Source organism: Phaethon aethereus (genome assembly GCF_964289735.1).
Source record: "Phaethon aethereus genome assembly, chromosome: 12".
NCBI classification, from domain to species: Eukaryota; Metazoa; Chordata; class Aves; order Phaethontiformes; family Phaethontidae; genus Phaethon; species Phaethon aethereus.
In genome coordinates, this window is record NC_138588.1 from 13,421,759 (window position 1) to 13,444,587 (window position 22,829).

The 22,829-nt window shown below is 36.4% G+C and overlaps 1 protein-coding gene across 1 annotated transcript; it reads right to left on the reverse strand.

Annotated features, from left to right (window-relative positions):
- Nucleotides 1-727: 727 nt before the first annotated feature.
- On the reverse strand, nt 728-22,829 carry AP4E1 (adaptor related protein complex 4 subunit epsilon 1; the record flags this gene model as incomplete). The annotated part of the gene is made up of 21 exons (XM_082005119.1): nt 728-1,024; nt 1,494-1,651; nt 2,492-2,676; nt 4,162-4,737; nt 5,500-5,755; nt 6,879-7,014; nt 8,665-8,779; nt 9,529-9,831; nt 10,512-10,630; nt 10,770-10,882; nt 12,261-12,400; nt 12,684-12,793; nt 12,883-13,005; nt 15,051-15,124; nt 15,738-15,904; nt 16,425-16,584; nt 17,393-17,514; nt 18,936-19,009; nt 21,150-21,273; nt 22,098-22,169; nt 22,668-22,829. 21 exons carry the CDS (start codon nt 22,827-22,829, stop codon nt 864-866), a joined length of 3,450 nt encoding a protein of 1,149 aa, XP_081861245.1. The 3' UTR covers nt 728-863.

The following is a 22,829-nucleotide window of genomic DNA, read 5'->3' on the forward strand; positions in this document are numbered from 1 at the left end:
AGTGCTTATCAGGTGAGAATCAAGAATACTGAGAATCAATATAACAAAGAATTTCTTTGTTAATATTAAATGCTGTAGAATCCACTTATACCACATCTGAACCATGTGTACAATCTTTGATGTTTTTAAATAAAAAACATGACCAGTTATAAATAATATTGAACAGTATGAAAGTTTTCATTTAACATCTAAATAAATTAAGATTGCCAGATTTTCAAGACTATGAAGTTATTTCAGGAAGAACAGGAGACAATCTAGACAGACACATTTATCATGTATGCTGCTCCCATTTAGATCTCTCTGCCTTACTGCAGTTCCTAGCCATGCACACACAATACAGCCACATCGGTGCATTTGTTGCTATATAAGTTACTTCAAACAATCACCAATACAGGTCTTGTCATCAACAGTGCTTAAAAATAGCTTTAGAAAAATTATCAAAATAAAATTAGATGATCCTGATCAAGTCTGACCTCATAACGGAGATATGTTTTCTTTAAAATCATATTTAAGTAATTGCTATGAGGAATATAATTGTTGGCATCTATAAAAGCTGCATAATAAAAATAAATACTTTGAGTCATTTACAACAAAATTAAGAAATATACATTTCACTTAAACAGGTAACAATACTTTAATGGATAACTTGTTAGTCACTGTACAGTCCTGAGCATGTTTTTGCAGGTGTAGTTTAGGTCATCATTCTTCCCCCACAAGTCCACATGACATATGCCAGTTGGAAGAAAACTTAATACTTCTGAGAAGCAGTAACTTAATTTACCTTTGGTAATTATCTGTGCAACTGTATAAATCTTCGATTTGCTTTTCACACACCAAATAGATTAAGGCAGACACTATTGTTACTAGGATTCCTCCATCACCTTTTGACACTGATAAAGCAAACCATCTGGAAGAGCAGAACAAGGCGATCTGAACCACAAAGCCAGCATCCCTGACTGAGTACGACAGTGCAGCAGACAGGGCACAGATGGAAGTAGCTGGCATGCCAGTATTCCCTCATTACCTTAAAACAGACACCACAGAAAAAATGAAGTAACAATTAACAAGTAGCAATAGCTATAGTAGAGTTCACAAAAAAAAAAATGTATCTTTCTCTCAAACTCTGTTTCTGCTGTTCTCTTCTCTTACCCGTACTCCTCTAACACGTCACCAAAAACCATGCCTCCTGCATGAAATCCCAGCTTCCTGTTTGTTATATAGCTGCATTCCCATTTTTTTGTCCTGTCCAAAACTCTTCACAGTGCAAGTTTGCTCCCTTGTAAAATTTACTGTTTGCTGTACACTTGTACCTCTACATCAATCTTTGCACAGACCCCCGAGTAAGGCAAATAAAGTCCATAGGACAACACTCCTGTGTTTACTATACTCCTAAACATTCCCTGTGTTAAACTATAAGACGCCTGCTTATGTGTACTTATTTTCCTGGGACAAATTATAGGTTGTAAGCAACCTTACAGTATACTTTCACTCACCTATAATGTCAACTACGTGGAGTTTCAGCTTCTGTTGCAGTGTATTCAGAGCTGCTGAAAGGGAATCTTGAGAAGGTGACATTTTTATATTCTGTTTCACATCATTGGAAAGCGACAACCACAGCTTCCCAAAGTCTTCTGTAGTCATTTCCATTGGCCTAAAAATAAGTTCAGCACATATCTTAGCAAAATAAGATGACACATTGTGCGGAATATATTTAGTCTCCCAAAAAATCGTATCTGGAAGCAACTGCACAATAAAGCAAGCAATACGCAAACACAAATTAGTTTAAACAACCCCCTCCTCTTCCCAACTTAACACTTAAAAAAAGTTTCTATTCCTTGCTTTAGATTTCTAAATTGAAAAAAAAACCCCATTATTCTATGTAAATGGAAAACCAAAGTGAATGCCTTTGAGTTATCTGCCCATTGAAAGAGATGAAATTAGTTCAATGAGAGGTAGACTTTGTTATGGCAAACAAGGTGGATTTTGCTACAAAACAGAAAAGTCTGCTGGAAAAAGAACACTTGCTTTTTCTACTCCTGAAATAAATGCAGTGTTCAAAAATTAAGAGAACGAGCTTTCTTCTTCCCCTGCAAAAGTTGTCAGCCTTTTCACATAATGTATGTGACTGTACTCAAATCACTTACTTCAGTTTGCCGTGTTTATATTATGCCGTATTTTAAAACAGCACACCCTTCTGTTCACTCAGTTCTGTTAGCCTCCTCAAAAATGCATTCTGTAGTTCAATATTCTTCTAACCTGCAGCTACTGTCAATATTCTCATTGGATTTGTACTTCTTCCTGGAACTTTGCCCCTTTTTTCTAAGTGCATAAATAACCATTTACTATCTTTACCAGACATCTCAATTAAATTATAGTCAGCTGCTCAAGATGAAGCCTTGTATTTTCATAGTCAATACCCAAATCATCCTGCCCTTGACTAATACTTATTTGAGTACATGCATTTTAAAAAACTGCAGCTTATTTCACTTACCTGATGAAGTCCAACAATGATAAAGTTACTGAAAATTCAAGGCAAGTTTCCATCTCTGACGGGTAACTAACGGAGCCAGAAAGAATTCCCTGTGTACATATCTTGTGCATCCACACACACTTCCGGCAACACACCACACTTTGAGCTTCAATTACAGGAAACTGGTATGTGGGACTCTCCAAAATCTATATAATTTTTTAAAAGGAATACAAAATGTAAGTTTTGCTGTCAAGCTGTGTAAGTGGCTAAGATACAGCTATAAAATTGTTTATTTATTTAAATATTTAAATTTATTTATTTAAAATTTATTTCAATTTATTTTTCTTGGACTATTTGGCAAGTGAACAGGGCTACCATTTCTCAGCTCTCATTGAGGATAAATCAATCATTAACATCTACAAATGTTCTATGAGAATTAAAACACTGGAGAAACTGATCTCTTTCTGCCAAATGGCTTCCACCCCTCACCCCAAATGATTGCTCAAAGACACCAAGAAATGATGACCAAGAACCTGAATTCTGTAGTTCAGTCCCAAAATAAACTAATATACAAGAGCAAGCAACATTGCAACATACCCCAAGCTATACGCTACAACAAAGTAGTTGAGAAATCATCCCTAATAACAAGGATAATTTCAAGATTACTCAGTAGTCCCTGGCCTCTCCAAACAAACTAGTAACACAGATTCTATCTGTGGTAGCAGTCTGTGTGGAAACTTAAGTGAATTGCTAGAAACTAGACATGAGATGCCCACTTTCTATCAATGTCATGATAGGTTTGATTCAAGCAAGAAATGGGAAGGAAGGAGACTTCATAACCAATTAGCAGTTCCTTGATTAAGTAAATCCTAAAAGAAACATTCTGCTTAATTCTCTTTATCCAGTTACTACTTGCTGAGTGTCTCCAAGGTTTCATAATTCTGTGCTTCTTTCATGACTATCCATGGATAGTCATGCCAATAAGCAATTCCTAAATAGCTTTCCAATTATTTAAGTGACGTTTCAATCAAGACTATCACATGCTTTTACCAGCCATGGCTAAACCCCAAATGTAGCCAATGTCAAAAAATGAACTGACCAACTCCTCTCCACCATCAAGTGAATGCATGAGAACAAGAATGAAATATGACTGATATCTTAAAAAAAAAAAACAAACCACAAAAACACTACAAAACTTGAAGCAAGCTTACACATATTTTATGTGAAGGAAGAAACTGCATTGTGTCTGTCTATCAGATAAACACAAATGAATGCACAAACCCAATAGTCACACCCAGACAAAAAAGGTTATACAGTGATTTCTTTGCAACTCAAGTCATACTATTCTGAGTATGACTGGTTAATTTTGCATTCAGTCTACACACCAGGAAGAAGCTGAATTCAGAACTGAAATATCATACATATTTGTTATACGGAGGCAAGCAGTACAAAACAAAATCAAGGTGAATTAAAAAAAGTGAGATGCTAACTTTTACACCAAATGACACTAAGTTTAGCAGAGATTTCTTTCACTACACTTTAGGATGTGTGTAATAGCCATATCACAGGTTTTAAAGAAGTGCTTTGGGAAAAAGGCATGGCTATTAGATTAAACCAAATATTGCACACTTAAATGCAAGCGAAAAGCAAAAGTTCCAAGAGAACTTGAAATCAGAAACAAAGTTTCTTACCTGAAAATGTTCCGCTTCTTCAAACACTAAGTTCACAGCACTAAGTGCAGAAGTGGTTTTATTCGAAACAAAAACAGTGAGCAACAGAGAGTCATCTGTCCACACCTTACATAAATACAGAGCTAAGGCACCACTCTGACAAAGTTCCACTACTTCAGAGTGAGTGAGCTCTTCTAGCTCTTCTGGCAAGGAAGGGACCAATGGTGTTTTACTGGCACTTTCACATTGAGCACTTGGAGAAGGCTGAAAAATTTCAATATTACTATCAGCAAACAAAGATGACTGTGACAGCCTACCATCTGAAAGTCTGTCATCCAGCCCAGATTTTTTTAGGGACTGAGGTGTTTCAAATGCTAAATTATCTTCTACAATATCTGAAGAACACAGGGAGGCTTTCCTTAACCTTGTGTCTATATCTCCCTCACAGTCTTCCATGTTAACAGGTACTGTATCAAGTAAGGGACCAAAATCTGAAGCAGCACTATTTTGGAAGTCTGATGCCTCCTCATTATTTTGAGTTTCGTTTATCTTTGATTTTCTTTTGAACTTCTGAGTAGATGTGTCCACCTTCCCCATCTGAAAAGGAAAAAGAAAAAAAAATGGGTGGGGAAGTTTCTAATAACCAGCTGTGTTACTGTTAACAGCATGAAACAGTGAGCAAGGACAAATAACAACCCAAGGAATCAATTCATATGACAAATAAATAGATTTCAAACGTATTAATGGATCCAGTAATGGACTTTTGTTGTATTTCTTACAGGGTATTGGACTAGCCTATAATGCAAGAAAGACTCCAGGTTCTTTAAAAGATAAACTAAAAGCTCCTATTAAAAAGCAAGCACAGGTAAACATTTTCTGGTTAAACCAGTGATAAATGCTAAGATTTGAGCTGGCTAATATGATAATGCCAGTCTTAGAAAGATTACCTAATGGTGAATTCTTTAATGTTCCACATATTACCATAAATAAAAAATGGTCTTGACGTATGGCATCAAACTCTAGCCTTACTGACTAATGAATGCCAACAGCTCTGCAAAGTTGGGTCAAGGAACAGTTGTTAGGGAAAACTGAGACTAAAACTTGAAGTGCAAGTTCTAGTTACTCCATCAGATTGCTCCCAGAGGCTGCTTCACCAGGTAATACCCAATCTATTTCAGGTTCTTAACACATTATCAGACTACGGAAGTATTTTTCAGTAGTTTTTTCATGACTCAGTGGTTTTTTTTCCCCCTCATTTTACAATGCTAATTCGACCTCCACTTGCACATAAATGTCTATAATTGTAAATAAGGCAATATATAAACTTTAAACCAGTTAAGTCTCAAAAGAACCACTTACCAGACTGACACCAGCACTCGCTCCTAGCCCAATAAACAAAGTTGATGCTAACCGCTGCTTCTCTTTGTCTTCCTTAGAGAGGCTGGCAACTTGATCAGACCGCAATGCAGGAGGATCATCCACCTGTCCTGCTAATAAGCTGCCACAAGAAACAGTTTGTGGCTCATTTTCTTTCCCTACTTTGTTTTCTTTCTTTGGAAGATAGCCTTCTTTTCCCCATAGCTTGCGTACTCCCTCAAGTTTCAGAGTATTTGTCCTAAAAAGGCAAACAAAACAAAGCAGGATCAACTGTATGAACATAAAAACATACTTACATTCATAAAAATATGCCAACACTCTACTTTAAACACCATTCACTATTTTGGTACTTTGACATACACAGTGAGTAGTGGAATATAAATGAACACTTTTGCATCTGCATGAAGTTCTATGTTAGTAATATCATTCATTACTTTTAAAACACACCACAAATGCGAACGTGGACTAAGCTATATAGTCCTAAGTATAGACCTATACTAAGTCAGCATTAGACACTTGCAGCCAGTAGTAGACTGTGTTTGCCAACTCCATTGAGAGTTTCAGATTACATTTATAATGTATTTGAATAATTTTTTTTAAAGCGAATACAAGCAACACAGTATCTATCTTTCTCTACAGGAAAAAGATTCTGGGAATCTCCGATATATTTAAATAGTTTTGCTGCTGATTCCATAAAAAATAATTTAAGTTGATATAAGAGAGCGAAATTTAGAGACCTAGGAAGTATTTTTCTTTCTTATTAAAAGTGTTCATGTTCTCAGACACCCTAAACTCTAGCAGAAGTTAATTCAACAGACACAGGCTAAATGCTGAAAGTCCTATAAAAAAAAGCTTCCAAGATTTCCTGCATACCAATTTACCAGAGTATAAATTAAGTTATTAATTTGTATTAAACTATGAATATGGAATTTATTTGTAGTGTTCTAAAATGTAAGGAGTATCTTACACTGCAAATCTTAGCCTCACTTTTATCTAAAAAAAATTTCCTTAAAAGGCACGTTACTTTAAGCTCATAAAAAGTGTGGCCCATAAGAAAAAGAAAGAAGCCAGAGTAAAAATACTTAATCATGTAATCATCAGGTATTCCTGTCCCAACTTTACCACATTAACTATCACTTAATTTGTAGTTTGTGAAGAAAGCAGAAAAACAGTCTAACTGCATTTGTTTTTTTCTCCTAGGTATTTCAAAGAAGGTGTCTTCTGAATTTCTTTTTACATGATAGAGGTTTCCAAGTTTAACTGTATTCTTTTTAGTGCCATGTAATGAAGAAGCAAAGACACATGATACTGACAAGAACAGAAGCTTAAATGTACTTCACCTCAAACACAAATTAACTCACTCTTTATGCCCAGTCTCAGCACTATTACCAGACATATCGGAACCAAAAGATAAACCAGTGGGGGACTGCCTGCCGGTGACACCAGATGAAGACACACTTGAAGCAAATGACAATCCATAAGGTTCAAAATTCAGAGCTGCAAGACAGACAGAATCTTAAAATTAAAATGAGGCATGAAAAGGTAAGAAAGAAATCTATTTTCTGAAAATAGATATGCTGTACTGCTGCACTTCTCAGGCTTCCCATTCAGAATCCTGCCTTCATTAAAAATGGATGTTTCTGTTCGTAGGTACTTGTTACTCAAGTAAGTTTTTTAGACACACAGAGGATTTATCTAAAACACGTATTCATTTGGTATTTGGTTTTAAATACTGAAATTAAAGAGAAATAGTGATTTTACAGCGTATCACTAAAACATCTGACAATGCTTAGTATTTGTAGACAGAAGTACTGTACTGGATCTAAATAGGTGGGCTTTTCCATTTGTTCATGAGCCTAAATAACATTTTGAGTCCATAACATTTTGTCCATATATCACTGTCTGCTTTGCAAACATACTTGACACTTTGAGTGAAAGTCATTTCCACTAGGACTTTCAAATCAGGATTCAGAACCAGCCACCTTAGCTATGCTTTACAAATCAAACTGTAGTTTGAATAGCTTCTAAAAATTATTTTGGACTATAACATAAGCAGTTACTGTTACATACAAAGCACAGCACAGACTATCCTTTGCAGCCCTGGAACTATCAAGGGGTACAGTCCCTTCCCCTTCATCTCCATCCCAGCCTTACTTTCTTCTTCCCAGCAAAGTGAAGTAGCAGGGCAAAGATGTTGGGGACAGAAATCCCCTGATAAAGGATGAGGCAGTGCTAAGGAACTGTCCTGTCCCATAAAGAAGTGAGAAGGAACAGAGATCCAAGGGGCTTTGTGATAAACAGCATCCACATAAAGATATTCAAACTCTACCAACCCATAAATTTAGTTATCTATAAACAAAGAATTTCAATAAACTCAGACAAAGTCTAGAAGGGGAGTCCACTGAATATTCTACACCACCAATATCTTACCTCCTAGAATATTTGTGTATCAGTGAAAGATGCTAATGAGTACTCTTGACTACTGAGAAAAAACAGCAATTCATAATTCGGTTCCTACAATTTTGCAGGGAAGCCATTGTAAGAACACTGCAAACACAGCTGAGGAATGTTTTAGAAAAGCTTTCCAACCTCAAACTGAATCATTCAGAAGTGTCTGAAAGAAATCCTTATGTGACAGGCTACAATGAAGTAAACTAGTATTTCTCTGGCAAAAGTAAAAAAAAAAAAGTACTAAAGGTAAAGTTATGGGTTATTTTTAAAGAAAAGCACATACCGCTGTCTTATCTGTACCTACACTAGGTAAGAAATGTAAGATTTGTGTCATAAGTTCATAATGGTTATTATTGCAAACTATAATTTCACAGTCAAGACCAAGTGCTTAGTAAAGTTAGGAACACTTTGCTTTCACTTTAATAATCCCAAATAAATTTAAAATCCTACAGACCAGCAGAGATTATAGTAAAACATTCTCATCTGCAGAACAGCAACTTATGGTAAATGAACAGCTACATATACCAGCTAGACAGATGTGGACCTAAAATCTAAGTGGAACTTAGCTAAGTCTACAGACAAGAGATGTATTAAGATAACATTACTTTAAGAAAAATAATAACTGTGTATAGATTGTTTGTGAATACTTATCAGGTAATTTACCAGCTATTTAATAAATGCAGTAAACTAAGTCACCTTTTTCCTGAGAAAGTTTCTCCTGTTGTCTCTGGTGATGAGGCTTATACGGTGCTGCACCACGACCAAGTCCCTCAGCCACAAACCCATCCAGAAAAGATAAGGAAGCATCTACCTACACAGTATTAAGAGAAGTGACAAAGCAATGAAAATATTTTCTATACATGAGCCTGATGTTACCAGCAGAATAGTGTGTCATCAGCAAATCAAGATCTTCTCACATCTCCCATAATACAGCAGCTTTACTGGTAGGTAACAGAAATTGTTAAGCAAGTATGTTGAAACAGACTGAGCTACAGATTTGTAACTTAACTCTTTTGCTATTGATTTTTTTTTTTTTAATCTAAACAAGGAAAAAAAAGGGAAAAGGCAGAGTGGAGTTTTCCCACAATGGTTGATCCCACACTTGTATGAAAATATTTAACTCGGAAACAACTCCCTCAAAAACCTCAGCAATATTATTTTCCATCATTTATTTTAGACATTTCAGTGTCAAGCTCAGTAGTTTCTAAATAGGAGGCAAACCCTCTGAATTAAAAAGCATGACCATATCACTAAAGAAGGCCTAACTTTTCTTTAAAAAAAAAAGACATCAAAAAATAAATCAGTGGATGAAATAATTTTGTTAAAATCTACTCCAGTTTACTAACCAAACACCACGGCTCTTTATCTTTCAGTATAGAACATTATGATTCATCACATATGTCTGAAAAAGTATGTTTCTGAAAATTCACTTTAAGCAGACTAAAGACTGGCACCAGTCAGAACTGTCAAATATCATTCATTTTGAAAACACTTTAACAAAATATTCAACCCCCCCAAACTACAGAGGTTCATGAAGAACACATATTGCAGCTGTCTTACCACCATGTCATTGCAACTAGCATCAAATGGAAGCAAGTTTTTCATCAGTGCTTTGTCTTCACACAGGTGCTTCAATTCAAAGGCAAATTGTCTCATGCAGGTATCTAGAGAGTTGCTGAATTCTTGGATTAGTATGTCAACTGTTTTCGAACAGGAGGTATGTGATGCTATCTTGGTGACTGCAGCCATTACCCACACTTTAGTTTCAGAAGTAACAAAAGTCTTCTTCAGCAGCCTATGTAGCTTTGTCAAAGTAATTTCTGGATCAACATCTGTCACAAGGCTGGAATATTCCCCCAACACCTATTCAAAAAGAACAGACAAAATATGCATTTAGTCACACAGAGCAGCGCTTTCCGTTTTGAAATTAGAATGTCATTCTAAATAACAACACAATAAAATCGACCTCACATTCAAGAAACTATTATTTAAACATATTCTAAATTATTTCATGATTTTGTGTTTTACATGTCAAAGGCTTGAAACGATCTTTGTGTTTACCTCAGCAGACTCCAACTTTTAGCTTGAAAAGAAAGCTGAACGTAGTAATTAGGCCCTTACAAAACATACTGCAGCCTCTTACTTGGGTGGAAGCTGAAGCATACCCAGGTACCAGACAGTATTAGCACAGCACTGGGCCAGTCACCTTCAAGGCTAAAAACGCATTTCACAACCAGATCTGGCCTAATTCTGATGAAGACAGAAAGGCTCTCAGCATGCAGTGAGATTCGTGTGTCTGCTAAGCCATTCCAATAGTCACCTGCCTTAAAGGGAAGTCAGCTTTTCCACAAACTATGACAAGCTAAGTGGGCACCAAAAGAGGTCACTAAAAATATATTTCAGCATATTATATCAACTTTAAGTAAAAGCATAATATTCACAGATAAAAATAAAACACTTAATAAATATTTATTAAAAACATCACCATCTTTGACAGTTTCCTCATATGCCTGTATTCAATTTTGACCATGTGTCTACCTTACCCAACTCATGACTTGAAGGAATTTCTGTGGATACAACGCATCTTCCTCTTCAAGTAATGCTAAATAAGACTGTACTGCATACATCCGTAGCTGATCATCTTCTTTTCCATCATCAAATCCTAGACAAAAAATAATACATACTTTGCCCGAAACACAAATAACACCTCCCATCAAATACTTCAAAGTGCATTTTAAGAAAAAAAGCCAGATCATTACAGAACACATCTAATTCATCAGAGCATTCGGGGAGTTATTCACCTTCAGCCAACAGCCTCAGGAAGTTGTTTGGGATATCAGGATGCACAACATCACCTCCAACTGAAAACACAGCATTCATTGTTTGGATGAACCACTCATTGTCAGGAGCATATGTGTCCAGATGTTAAGGAATAAAGTGCTAAGGCATAACTTTTTCTTTCTTATTTAGTGCATTTCCTAAGGAAACAATTCTCCACAAATAAGCTACCCATCTTGCTCTCCCCAGTAAGGTGAGGGCCTGATGGCCAAATATCAGCTCAATCTAACTGAAGAGGAATATTCCTGTATCTTTTGTAAAATGTTTCCTGTAAACTTCATGAAAATTGGTGGTCAGGCAGAGAAGTCTTCAGTTCCTGCCCTGTTGCAAAAGCCTGTGCATGAACTTAACAGCTATCCATTATGTGCAGTTTGCTGGCTTGTCAATCAGTACACCTTAAGTTCTTCATAAATAAATGTCAGAGTGAAAAATAAGAGTTTAAGTAGCCTTCACACAGTAGGAACAGACACGTTTGCACAAGGATTTAGCTGTGGAAACCTGTCCTATTGTATTTTAAGTTCACACTTGTTCCATGCCAGCTTTCCAGCATAATCTTTTGAGTTTGTTTACCCAGTATCACTTGATCAATGATAGACTAGCTGTTCTTTTCAGCAGTGTTTTTCTGTTGTTTTACTGAATTTTTTTTTAACCACATTTAAAGTTTGATCAGCCTTTGCTAACTTTGGAAGTTAGTTTCTGCCTTCCTTCATATAAATCCTGAAAATGCACTTACTGAATGGAAATTTTCAACAGTACAGAAACATTACTTATTGTCTCATTTTTGCATACTTCATAACAACACAGCTTTTTTTTGTACACTACTATGTGCCAAGTAGTGTACAAATAGGATGGTAAGGTAGCTCTCCAGTACCTTACTTTGAGCTTACCACTCAAATTATCAGACAAGAATACATACAGCGAATCAGGCAGTGGCAAGTCTAACAGCAACACCCACAATATGCCAAATGACTAATCATCACTTCCACCTTTTTGGCATAGTTAAAGAATTTTTTATTTCTACAGAAATGTGTTATTAAAATCCATATACCAACGAAGAGTTCTCTGATAGCAAGATCACTCCCACAATTACAGAACAGCACTCAATGTAGCACTGAGGCATCTCTCTCCATGCAGTGGCATAAGACTTCAAAGTTTTAATTTAAAAACACAAAGTTTTAATGCTAAACTCACAAGTCAAAATAAAGTATTTTGAGTGCTATTACCTTCTCTCAGTGAAATACAAGAAACACTGTGGTCATTTTTGTATGCATTTTCTTTTGCAGATTTTTTTTTTGCATTTGAAAGAGTGGAAAGCACAGCTGTAACACTTCCTACTTCAAAGGATCATGAAAGATGCTTTGAAAAGTACGAATGCTACATTTGCCTGAGCTCTGACTCCAAAGTTTCAGAACAATAAAAGGACATTTCTCAGCTAGTTCAGAAAAAAAGGATATTTCTCAGCTAGTTCTGCTATTTTGCCAACTAAGTTGATGATAGCATATTCTTCTTTGCTTTCTTTTACATAGTCAAGCATCTTCTGTACTATGACAATTACATTCTGTCCATTTGTAATTCTATAGAGAAGCTCTAAAGTCTGAAAGAGAAAGCAAAAAGTATATTTAATTTGCTCTGATGACTCAAAAAAGGAAGCAGACAAACAGAAACACTTTAGTATGGTGCCAAATTGAGCAACTGCCTTTATTTGGCAACTCTTACATGAAATACTGTTATCTACACAGCCTGTCACATTAATATTGTTTGTAACTGCTATCTCACCATAACTTAAACATAATATGCCTTTTATGCTACTCATTTTAGAAAACCTACAACCCACCTTAAAAATTAACTTAAGTTTTGATGTTTAGAAATTCACTGACCTCCCTTTTAATAATGGGATCTGGATGGTCTAGACATTCAATTATTGTCATCTGGTGCTGAAGTGCCAGGTTAGGATCTTGCTGGATAACATAGGTCAGAGCCTTTAAACCTAGAATATAAGCGATTGAAAGCGATATAAGAAAATGTATCCTACCATGACCAAATTAAAGACATCTTAATGAAATCACGTATCCTTACCTAAGTATTTCAAATTAATTTTGGGTGACAAAACAAATTTTCCAATGCACTTGGCAGCCTTTTCAAGTAGTTCAGATTTGGGATAAATTGTATAAATTGTTTGGACACATTCAAACAAGATGGCTGCAGGGGGAAAGAAGACACATAATTAGTGTGTATTAAAGACTTCTATAATGCAAGAATTTAACAAGCAAACAAGGTCATTGACTGTATCAAGAAATTTCAGTGCTGTCTCACCCCCACTGCATCTAACTTCAGAGTACCTACTGGCATAAGTACAAACAGGATGAAAGACTATCTCCTTGAATATGTACATAATTTCAGTTAGCCTTTGCCATTGTGCATACAACTTCCTGTCGTTAAAAGTTCTCCCAGCCTTGAAGGGTCCTATAGTTGCTCAAGGGACTGGACTGGGACGGTCTTTAAAAAGCCAATGGGAATTATAAAGGACTTGAGACAAAATATTTTTTCAAAATTCATATGATTTCTTAGCTACTACCAACAGCCAAAATCATCCCAAGAACATTCTTATTAAAAAAATAACTTTGAATATTTGTTTGAGAAAAATCTATAAGTAAACTGAACAACACACAAAAAGTAATTAATCCTTTGTGGCAGCAATTCGGGCAGAAATTCAGACCAAGTTACTCTCCCCAAGTTAATTGGCATTTAAAATCATGATGTAATTTTCAGTTGTTCCTGTAATTCAGTCTCCAACTGAATTGTCCAATACACAACCACCTACTCTTCTTAAGCATTATAAAACTAAATCTGAGAAAGACTAGCATATTAACAACTCAACTGCCTGCAAGAAGCAAGAAACATACAGTAATCAAGGACTTTGTGTAAGAAAGAGTAATCACACAGAATTATGTTTTTCTTTTGTCTGGGATCATCAACTAAAGTTTTATAAAAAGCTTATCATGTGTGAACAAAAACTACATGCCTAAATTTTATGTCCTTTTGTAAATAATAAAACTGCCCACTTCGGCCTCTTAAGTGCTTAAAACAAATTTAATGTTTAACTCTTAGCAATTGCAAGTGCAAATTGTACTATAAGGCACCACACCTCCCAATATCTTGTATGTTCTTACCTGAAAGAATAGAAGCAATAAACCGAATACACTAAACATCTGACAGACGGTTTCTCATTTATTATTTACTGAAAGAGAATACTTGCCCAAAACTCTCCTCTTTAGTGCAAGTGAAGCTTACACAATGCTTTACAAAACACGTATCAAGTAAGCATTAGACACCTAGAGCCCTGGGCCACGTTCCTTTTCCCTCTCTCTCAGGATTGTTTTAAAAAAGTGTCAATTTTCTTTCTATTCCGTTAGCACAGGCACTTTGGCAATATCTACAGGGCTTTACTTTAACAATAAAATAATGAGGGGGAGTTAGAGATTTTTTTTTTTTTTTTTTTAAATAGTGAAACAGCTCTTAATGTAGGGTTCTAAGAACATCAGATCTGGGTGTTTAGGGAGGTATTAAGACCTGGGGAAGGGAAGGCAAAGAAAAATCCAAATAGATTGCTCAACTTTTTATTAGAAAAAACTTTACAGTGCAATTATTCCTTTTGCTTTGTTCTAGCAACAAATACAGCTTTCTCTACTGAGAAGATAGTGACATTAATATAGCCTTCTGCCATGTTCTAGAAATTTTAAATTGAGATGTGTGCCAAAAACATCTTTTCACAAGCACCACTATCACTGAACCCTGGAGGTGTATTTTTTATTTACTGTGGATAGAGTAAAAGCCCTACACAGCTGTAAAGAACTGATGCTGTCACTCACATACTTTTTATTACCTTTTTCAGGGGAGTGAAAAGAAGATCTAAGCATTCCTAATAAACAGAGCTGTGTCATTAGGATTTTTCCTTTATCATTTATTTCAACTTAAGCAATGGTCACTAAGAGCTTTCATGAAGCTAACTTTCTGTATTTAAGGGCAAGGACAATGCAAACATAGGATAGAGGCTTTTGAGTCACGATTAATTCCCGGTAAATAAAAATGTTTTATTCCAATGATAAAAAACAGCAGAATACAGTTGTTTATTAAGAATATAATTAGATTTTTCAAAAGTACTGCATAAGTATTTTAGCATGTTCAACTACTCATATTTTCAATCTTTCCAAATACTGATAACTACATAAAACAACCTCACCCACCGTATGTAATATTATGATTTATCTCTGCTCTTCTTAAAGATTCATCTAGAACATCATACATCAATTCGCTTGTCCTGTTTAACAAGAAAAAAATTTTAAATTATTTGCAGCACTAACAAGCACGTAGTCTTATTTTGCCGAACAGCTCAAACACTAGTATTGGAATCTGTAACACAAATTATTCATATCCACAGATTCATTTTAACATGACATCTAACAAGATGTTCGCAACTTTCAAAAGAAACATTTACCATATCACAAGAATAAAAACACTTCCCTCACTGCTTGTATTAAAAAAAAAAAACAAAAACATCAACAGGAAAAGAATCATAGACAACCAGGTCCTCACAAAATGACACCACTTTTCAAAATACCCTTACTCTGGATTTTCACACAGTTGTTTGGTAACCTAATAACAGAAGTCCCAGAAAAATGTATTTCAAACATATTCCACAATAATCAATTGTTTAGCCAATCCAGAAGCTAGGAAACCAATTTTGCAGTTTGAAAAGTACCTGCTTACTATATTGGTTGACAACAAATGTGTAAGAAATTCAACACTGAAATCCTCTTATTAAAAAGAAAAAAAACAAAACAAAGACAACCAGAAAGCTATGAGGTGTACCTCAGTCATGACTGTATTCTTTGTACCTTCAAAATATTAATTACAGAGAAAGATCTGGTTACCTTGGATCATCTTTTCCTAACAGCCCCAGTATTCTTAAAAGCTGAATTTGTAACCACGGCGCTGGAACACTGTGATAGTTGAAGTCAATAGGGAGCTTTCCTCCCACTACCTGCTTTAGGATGGTTACAAAACTCCCAGTCAAGTCCTTGTATCCAGATGAGTTTTCCTACGTAATGAAAAAGAAATACAATTCAAATATTTTGATACAGCACCTCAAAAGTAAAAATAGTCCGCAACCTGAGTAAGGTCAAAATACCTACCCTAATGGTTTCACTTCTTTAAGCCAAACTTCTACTCTCATCCCCCAACGCCTGTAAGCTCTCAACTTTAAATCTATGCTATTTTCTCACTCATTTGCAAAGGGAGTGAATGTACTTGAAGGCAACAGTAAAAAAAAATTACAAGCAACTTTCAGCAAACCCTTTAACACACTGTAGAAGTTAGATCCTCTAGCTAAGGACACCATCTGAATGCTAAGCATTCGGATCATGCAAGAAGTGGATCTGTCAAGCTAAATGGAAAGCTAGCAAAACCAAACATAACACATATCATTGATCACATAAATTAACTTTTCTAATGGTTACAAGTAAGTTTTTTCTGCAAAATTTCTGTACAGTACATTGTGTATTTAAAAAATATATAAAAATAGCTCCTAAGTTCAGTTGTGCTTCTAATTCTTTGCCTACCTTAATAATTTGAAGATAAATATGCAAAGAAGCAGCCATGACTCCAGCATCCCTATCACATAAGGCTTTCCGGAACTTATCATGAATATGCTGAACTTGGTTAGGAGCAATGAGATAGAATTTATATAAAGCTTGAACAGCTTTTCTTCGGATAATTTCCCTGAAGAGAAATGAGATTTACACAAAACAATGAAGCTGCTTGTGTATTTGAAGTACTTGTCTTACCAAAAGAACTTGCACTTGTTATTTCCACAGCAATGTAAAATTACGTGGCCAGACATCAGAATATCATGATTTCAAGAGAGAGGAGAACCCCATGTTTTACATATTTGATAACAAATGATTTTTCAATACCATCTAAGTGAGGAAATAACATAGCAAACTTAAAAGCATAGTAGAGCCTGATGTCAGATTGACAATTCAAAAGAATGGTCACCAAATAAACAATGAAATTGGCCACTGCTAATCTGTTGTGGTCACATGTGCAACTCCAAAAAATACCTGTCTAGAAGTTACTGAGTCAGTTCATTCTGCAGTTCCCTTTGTAATCAACACAACACTTAAAATGTTATCCTCTGTGTATGGGATATTATAAATTGAGAATCAAACAATTCAAGGCTATTGATATCTGCAGATATGTTTTTAACAAAGTTTCTATAAAGAGCTTTATAAAAAAAAGTATCAGTGAAGTACTTCAAGGATCCTAATCTGTTTCTCCACTTATTCCACAAACACTTCTTCATCCACGTACTTGTTAAAAGTACTGCAATAAAGTCAATTATATTTACCCATCAAAACCAGCTATGAAAAAATTAATACTTACCCAATACTCAGCCAAGACTGCAAACAAATGAACAATTTCTGAAGATAATGATTAGAAAGACCAACTCATAGAAAAACACACCAATTTACTAAAACTACCTACAAAAATCATTAGACCACCTGAGATTCTGTAAATGAATACATACTTAGAATGCTGGAGCTTGTCTTCTATTAGAGGAAGAACAGCTGGAATCATCTCCCGTGGAAAGATCTGGCTGACAACAGTTAATGCCATGCACACCTCTACTAGATTAGTGCTCTGTAAGTCCTGTTACAATCATTGAAATAAGACAGTAGTTTTTTATTCGGACTTAAAATCTGCACAGACATACCCCAAATCTTTCACAAGCAGGCTGAATCTAGCTCACCTACACAGCCCACCTACAGCAAACATCCTGCTGCCAGCTATCCTGGTGTCTGCTTGTGTTTGAGAAGTGTCAGCTCTTACTGAGCTAACGGGGTTCTTTTCTTCTCTTGTACAGGAATAAGGAACAAGCAGCTTCTCATATTCATGTGTTATAGAACTACATTCATATTTTAAACATATGCAAGATTAACACATAGAGCTACAACCAATGTTTGTTTACTGAAATAGTTTGATGATTGCAAAACTATGCTGAGTCCCCAGTTGGATCAGTGGGATGAGTCACTTCTCACAGAACTCAACAGTATACTCTAGTGCTTTCCATCTAGCCCAAAGAATTAAGAAAAAGAAGAAAGAGCAAGCTCAATAATACTGCCAATTACATATTTGTACATGAAAATAAGACATTATCTACTCCCTAAGCAGCAAATGCAAATTACACATAACATTCTACCAAAAAAAATTTCACACTGTGCTCCAAATACAATTAAAAATAGTACATATAGCTCACTGTAACCTTAAACCGAAAAAGGATGAATTCATGAAATACAAGACTAGAATTATTTTTCAAAACGAATGAAACATGTAAGATTCTCAGCTTACATCATTATTTGCTCTGGCCATTTGTCCCAGATAGGTTTTCATCCTCTTTTTGGTTTAGTTCTTTGTGGACTCTCATTTTTCACTTTTTTCTATATCCTTACTAGTTTCAAGTTAGATTTTTAAATATTATAAAATAGTTTTCAATCACAACAAAATAAGCACCACTTTCAGTCTGTAATTTATGTGACTTTGACCTACTGTAATATAAAAGAAATCATTACACAGAAAGAGTCATATAGTAAGTCACAATTGCTCCATGTGAGAGGCAGTAATACAGGAGATGACAGGTATGAAATATTATTAGTTAATAGATTTTCAGTGCCACCCCAAAGCATATTTCCATTTTCTATCAAAATTATCAAAAGAACTCAAAGAAGACAACAGATACTTGCTGGCAGCTAAAAGCAAAAGTTTACATTGAAAAATGCATGCATGGCTCCTCCCAGAGTTGAGAATGTATATAACTGGTACATTTTATAAAGGAAATTTTACAGTATATCTCCTTTGAAAAAAATTTTAAAATATGGTTTCAACAGCAGGAATGCCAAGATTAAATTAAAAAGCCAGGGAAAGCCATTTCAAATTTTTATTGCTAACCAAAGAAACAGCAACCTTGAGAGCACGATAGAACTAATGAATACATAGCTTAGATGTTGTGTGACACAAAACAGGAAGAATTGGTCCAAGTTTAGTTTACCTCCAGACCTCCAAAAACACTGTACCTTCACAACTGTGTTCACAAGTAGAAGTAACAGTTCATCATTTTCATGTAGAAACAAAGAAACTGCCAAGTAACCTATAAAAGAAAGCAGCCTCCATTACTACTTTCAAGCAATATGCAACTTCAAGATAGAAAACTTAAGACTGTCTGTAATACAAGAAGGGTTAACTCAAACAATTACAAAAACCCAACAAAAAACCCCACTGCTGGATGACAGTTGCTCGTGTTAAATATCAAGACTTTCTTTTATTTCCAGGCAAACCAGTTATAATTAAGTTGCAGTTGCAACTTAAGTTGCACAAGCTGTGAGAAATAAGACATTAGAATACTGTTCCAGCTAAAGAGCAGCTAAGAGCACCATGAGAAAACACCTCCTGGAAAACTAGTATCTTCTCTGCATGGAGAAAAGTATATTGCTTCTAGACTACACAACACAAACGCACTTCCTTAATTCTGTTTCTCTTTTTTTAAAAAAATAAAATTTCATTTCAAATAAATTTTATATTCAACTTGGAATAGAGAAGAGTAAATTCACCATCCTATGCCAAAAACTCCCTTGTTAGTTCTTAACGAGGAGGAAACAAATCCAGAACGCCAGAAAAGAAACCTGCCAGAAACCTTCTTCTTCAAGACCTCTTTTCCTTTTAAACTAAGGGACTTAGAGTGGGCGGGTGGGTGTGCCACAACTCATGGCAATATTTGTATTACTGAGACAGATCTGAAAAAAGGTCTCAGTTCATTCAGGGCTTAGCAATCAAAATTAACAACTTAGATACAAATAACTGTATTGCCTGGGCTATCAGCTTGATCTATCTGCTTACGAAACTATGGACTTGACCAGCTTAGCACACCTGCAAAAATGTAGTTCACTCTTTCATTGAGGCTCACATTGGGTACGAGAGTAACCAATCTTGACTGGATCAACTGACAACAATTCCTTAATACAAACCTTGGTACATTGAACCAAGAACAGACATGGTCATCCTCATATATCACATATAACAACTGCAGAACAACAACACCAAAACACACACACATGCTTGGTAACAGCCTTTTACCAGATCAAAGCTCAAGGGCGCTTTGCGTCCAGAGAACTTTAAGCCACCTAATGCAAAAAAGTTAAAAAAAAAAAAAAATGCTGCTTCACCAAAGCCTTCTCAAAAAGGGCCCCATTATGGAAAGGTCTCAAACCGATTAATAACAAAACACATTGGTTCTTGACACTTAACAGAGGTCACAAAGTTTTCTTCAAAACAGCTTACCACCTGCCCTCCCAGGTTTGGTGAAGATAGAATTTCTTAATCCCTACCAGACCATCTGCACACTGGCTTTCATTACTCAGGGATAAAGCAACTTTAAATCATCACTTGTACCGCATTCTCTCAAACTCCAATACTTGAGTGGATGATCCAGATGAAATTCAAACAAAGGATATCAAACAAGCATATGCCGCAAGACATTGCCTTCCTTCTCTGTGTGCAGACATAGTATTGCTTGGAGTTAAACCATTTTCTCTGCAAACAAGAAGAAATGTCTTCACTAGGCAGCTGATCAGCAACTGCAAGGAAATTCTCCAGACGAGACAGGCTGACAACTACTTCAAAACAAATCTACTGGAAACAAGTTAATAGCCACACTGGCAGGCAAGGAAATCACAACAGCATGAAATTTCAAAGAAATCTGAACTAGCCTTTCAAATTTCCACAGCAACGTCTGCACTTATGCTATGAGGATCTCCCTATTTGCCTCATTTCCTAGAACTAAAAAAAAAAAAAAAAAAAAAAAAAAAAAATCCTTCAAGCACCAAAACAGAAAATATTTGTCTGACAAAACATCTGACATTAACATCTTTGTCTAATCTTGTACTACAGTACTTGAAAAAGAAACCAGATCCTGACAGAAACTAATTTTCAGCTTGATGTGTTTTTTAACAGAAGTTCTCATAAATTACTTACTTATTGGTGCCACAATTCAAAACAATGAAAGAACAACTGATGATTTAAAATAATTTCCCATGCTTTCTGTTCTACAAGCAGATAAAGAGCAGCTCACAAACTAGGGATTTAGTTATTTTCAGGGAAGTGAGGGACTATGAAACAAGACCAAGAAAGTAGAACAACATTTTAAGTTGTATTTGTTACATTAATTGTAAATCCTAAGAAACTTAAAAATACAGTTTGAGAATAGTAGTAAAGCTACAGCTCCACGCACATACCAACTCTTTTCTCCAAAAGATTTCCTTGCTGTGCAAGCTTGATTGCATGGATATATCCAAAGGAAGCCTCGTACCCCAGCATTTCACAATAGATGAGTCTCACCATACATTCTTTCATCAGTCTCTGAAATACCAAAAATAAATTATTCAGGCGTTTAAGTCGGACATGTTATATGTTGTTCTTCACTGCTCTAATGAGGTAGAGGACTTTATCTAATAGAAGCATATGTGCATTCACACACATTTTGTAGAATCAGGGTACTCACAATTTTCCTTTGCTATGAACCTCTGTAAGAGCAGAACTCCCCATATACCACCCTTACAAATGTTATCTTATTTTAATTAGCATGCATGTGATCAACAGTAGATTAATTACGACTAACATAAATATTAATTATCTGAAGTGTTAGATGATCACACTGCTAATGCCAATTATTTTTTACCAATCACTACATTGACCTAGGATGGGTTTTCACTATATGTGAGGTAAAATTTTATTTTTCCCTTCAAAAACTCTCACTCATGGACTGAGATATGCATTAACTAACTCAAACCAGAATATATCAACTTCTGCAACTCAGACATGAGCAACAGTCCATACAACAAAGCACACCTTCTTATACAGCAAAAATTAATTATAAGAATAATGTCAGCCTGCAAAAAACATTACTTGATGGAACCATTTCATCATCTAGCTTCATTGTCTGTATTATTTCAGAAACTACAGGATGACAGACTCTGGGCACCAGATTGTTACAGTTTATTCACATCAAAAAGAATCACAGCGTCCTCACTATTTTAACTGTGCTGCAAAACCACAGACATTGGTAGCTTTTAGTGATGATGATTAAACATCTACAATGCAGACAACCTGTACACTCCACCTCGCAAAAAGAGTGAGAACATTGTTTTTCTTCACCTTCGGCCTGCTGTTTCCACAGAACTTACAAGTGTTGTGGTGGGGGCTGAAACTGTCGCCTTCAAACTGGTTAGCTCCTGCTGGATTAGTTTTTCTTCCTCCTAGAAAAATTAAATTTCTTAATTTTGGAGGCAAAACATGAAACAAAAGTCAAAAAAGACACGTTAACAGTACGCCACAGTCTTTTCAAAACCAGCGTATACCTCGTTTATGGTACTAACACCGGCCTGCTCGCTCCAAGTAAGTACAGAAGGCGGTACTTCGCGGCCCTGCTTTCCCACACCGTGCCCTCCCACAGAACTGCGTAACGCAGCACCCCACGAATATGCACTGCAGTGAGGCTTATCGTCGGGTTCCGGAGCTCAGCAAGACCCAGCGCCGCGGCTGAGGGGAGAGGCCGGCGCCCCGCCACCGCGCACGGGGCCCACAGCACAGCGCCCACAACACAGCACCCCGCGCCTCGCCTCAGCGGCCCGCGGCGCCCACAAGACCGCGCCGGCACCTCAGGGAGGCCTGGGGACGGGAAGGGAGAGGAGCAAGACGCGGCGGGAGGAACAGGAGGAGCAGGAGGCCCGGGCCGGGCCGCCCGCAGCGCGTACATGCTTGGAGGTGAGCGCCGTGATGTTCCGGATGAGGCTCCCGAGCCGGGAGGTGGCCGAAACCCTGCCAGGGCCGCCGGCACCCCCTGTCCTGGCGCCCGGCTCGTGCTGCCCCAGCAGCCCGGGCAGCACGCTCAACGTCCGCTCCACCACGTCGCTCAT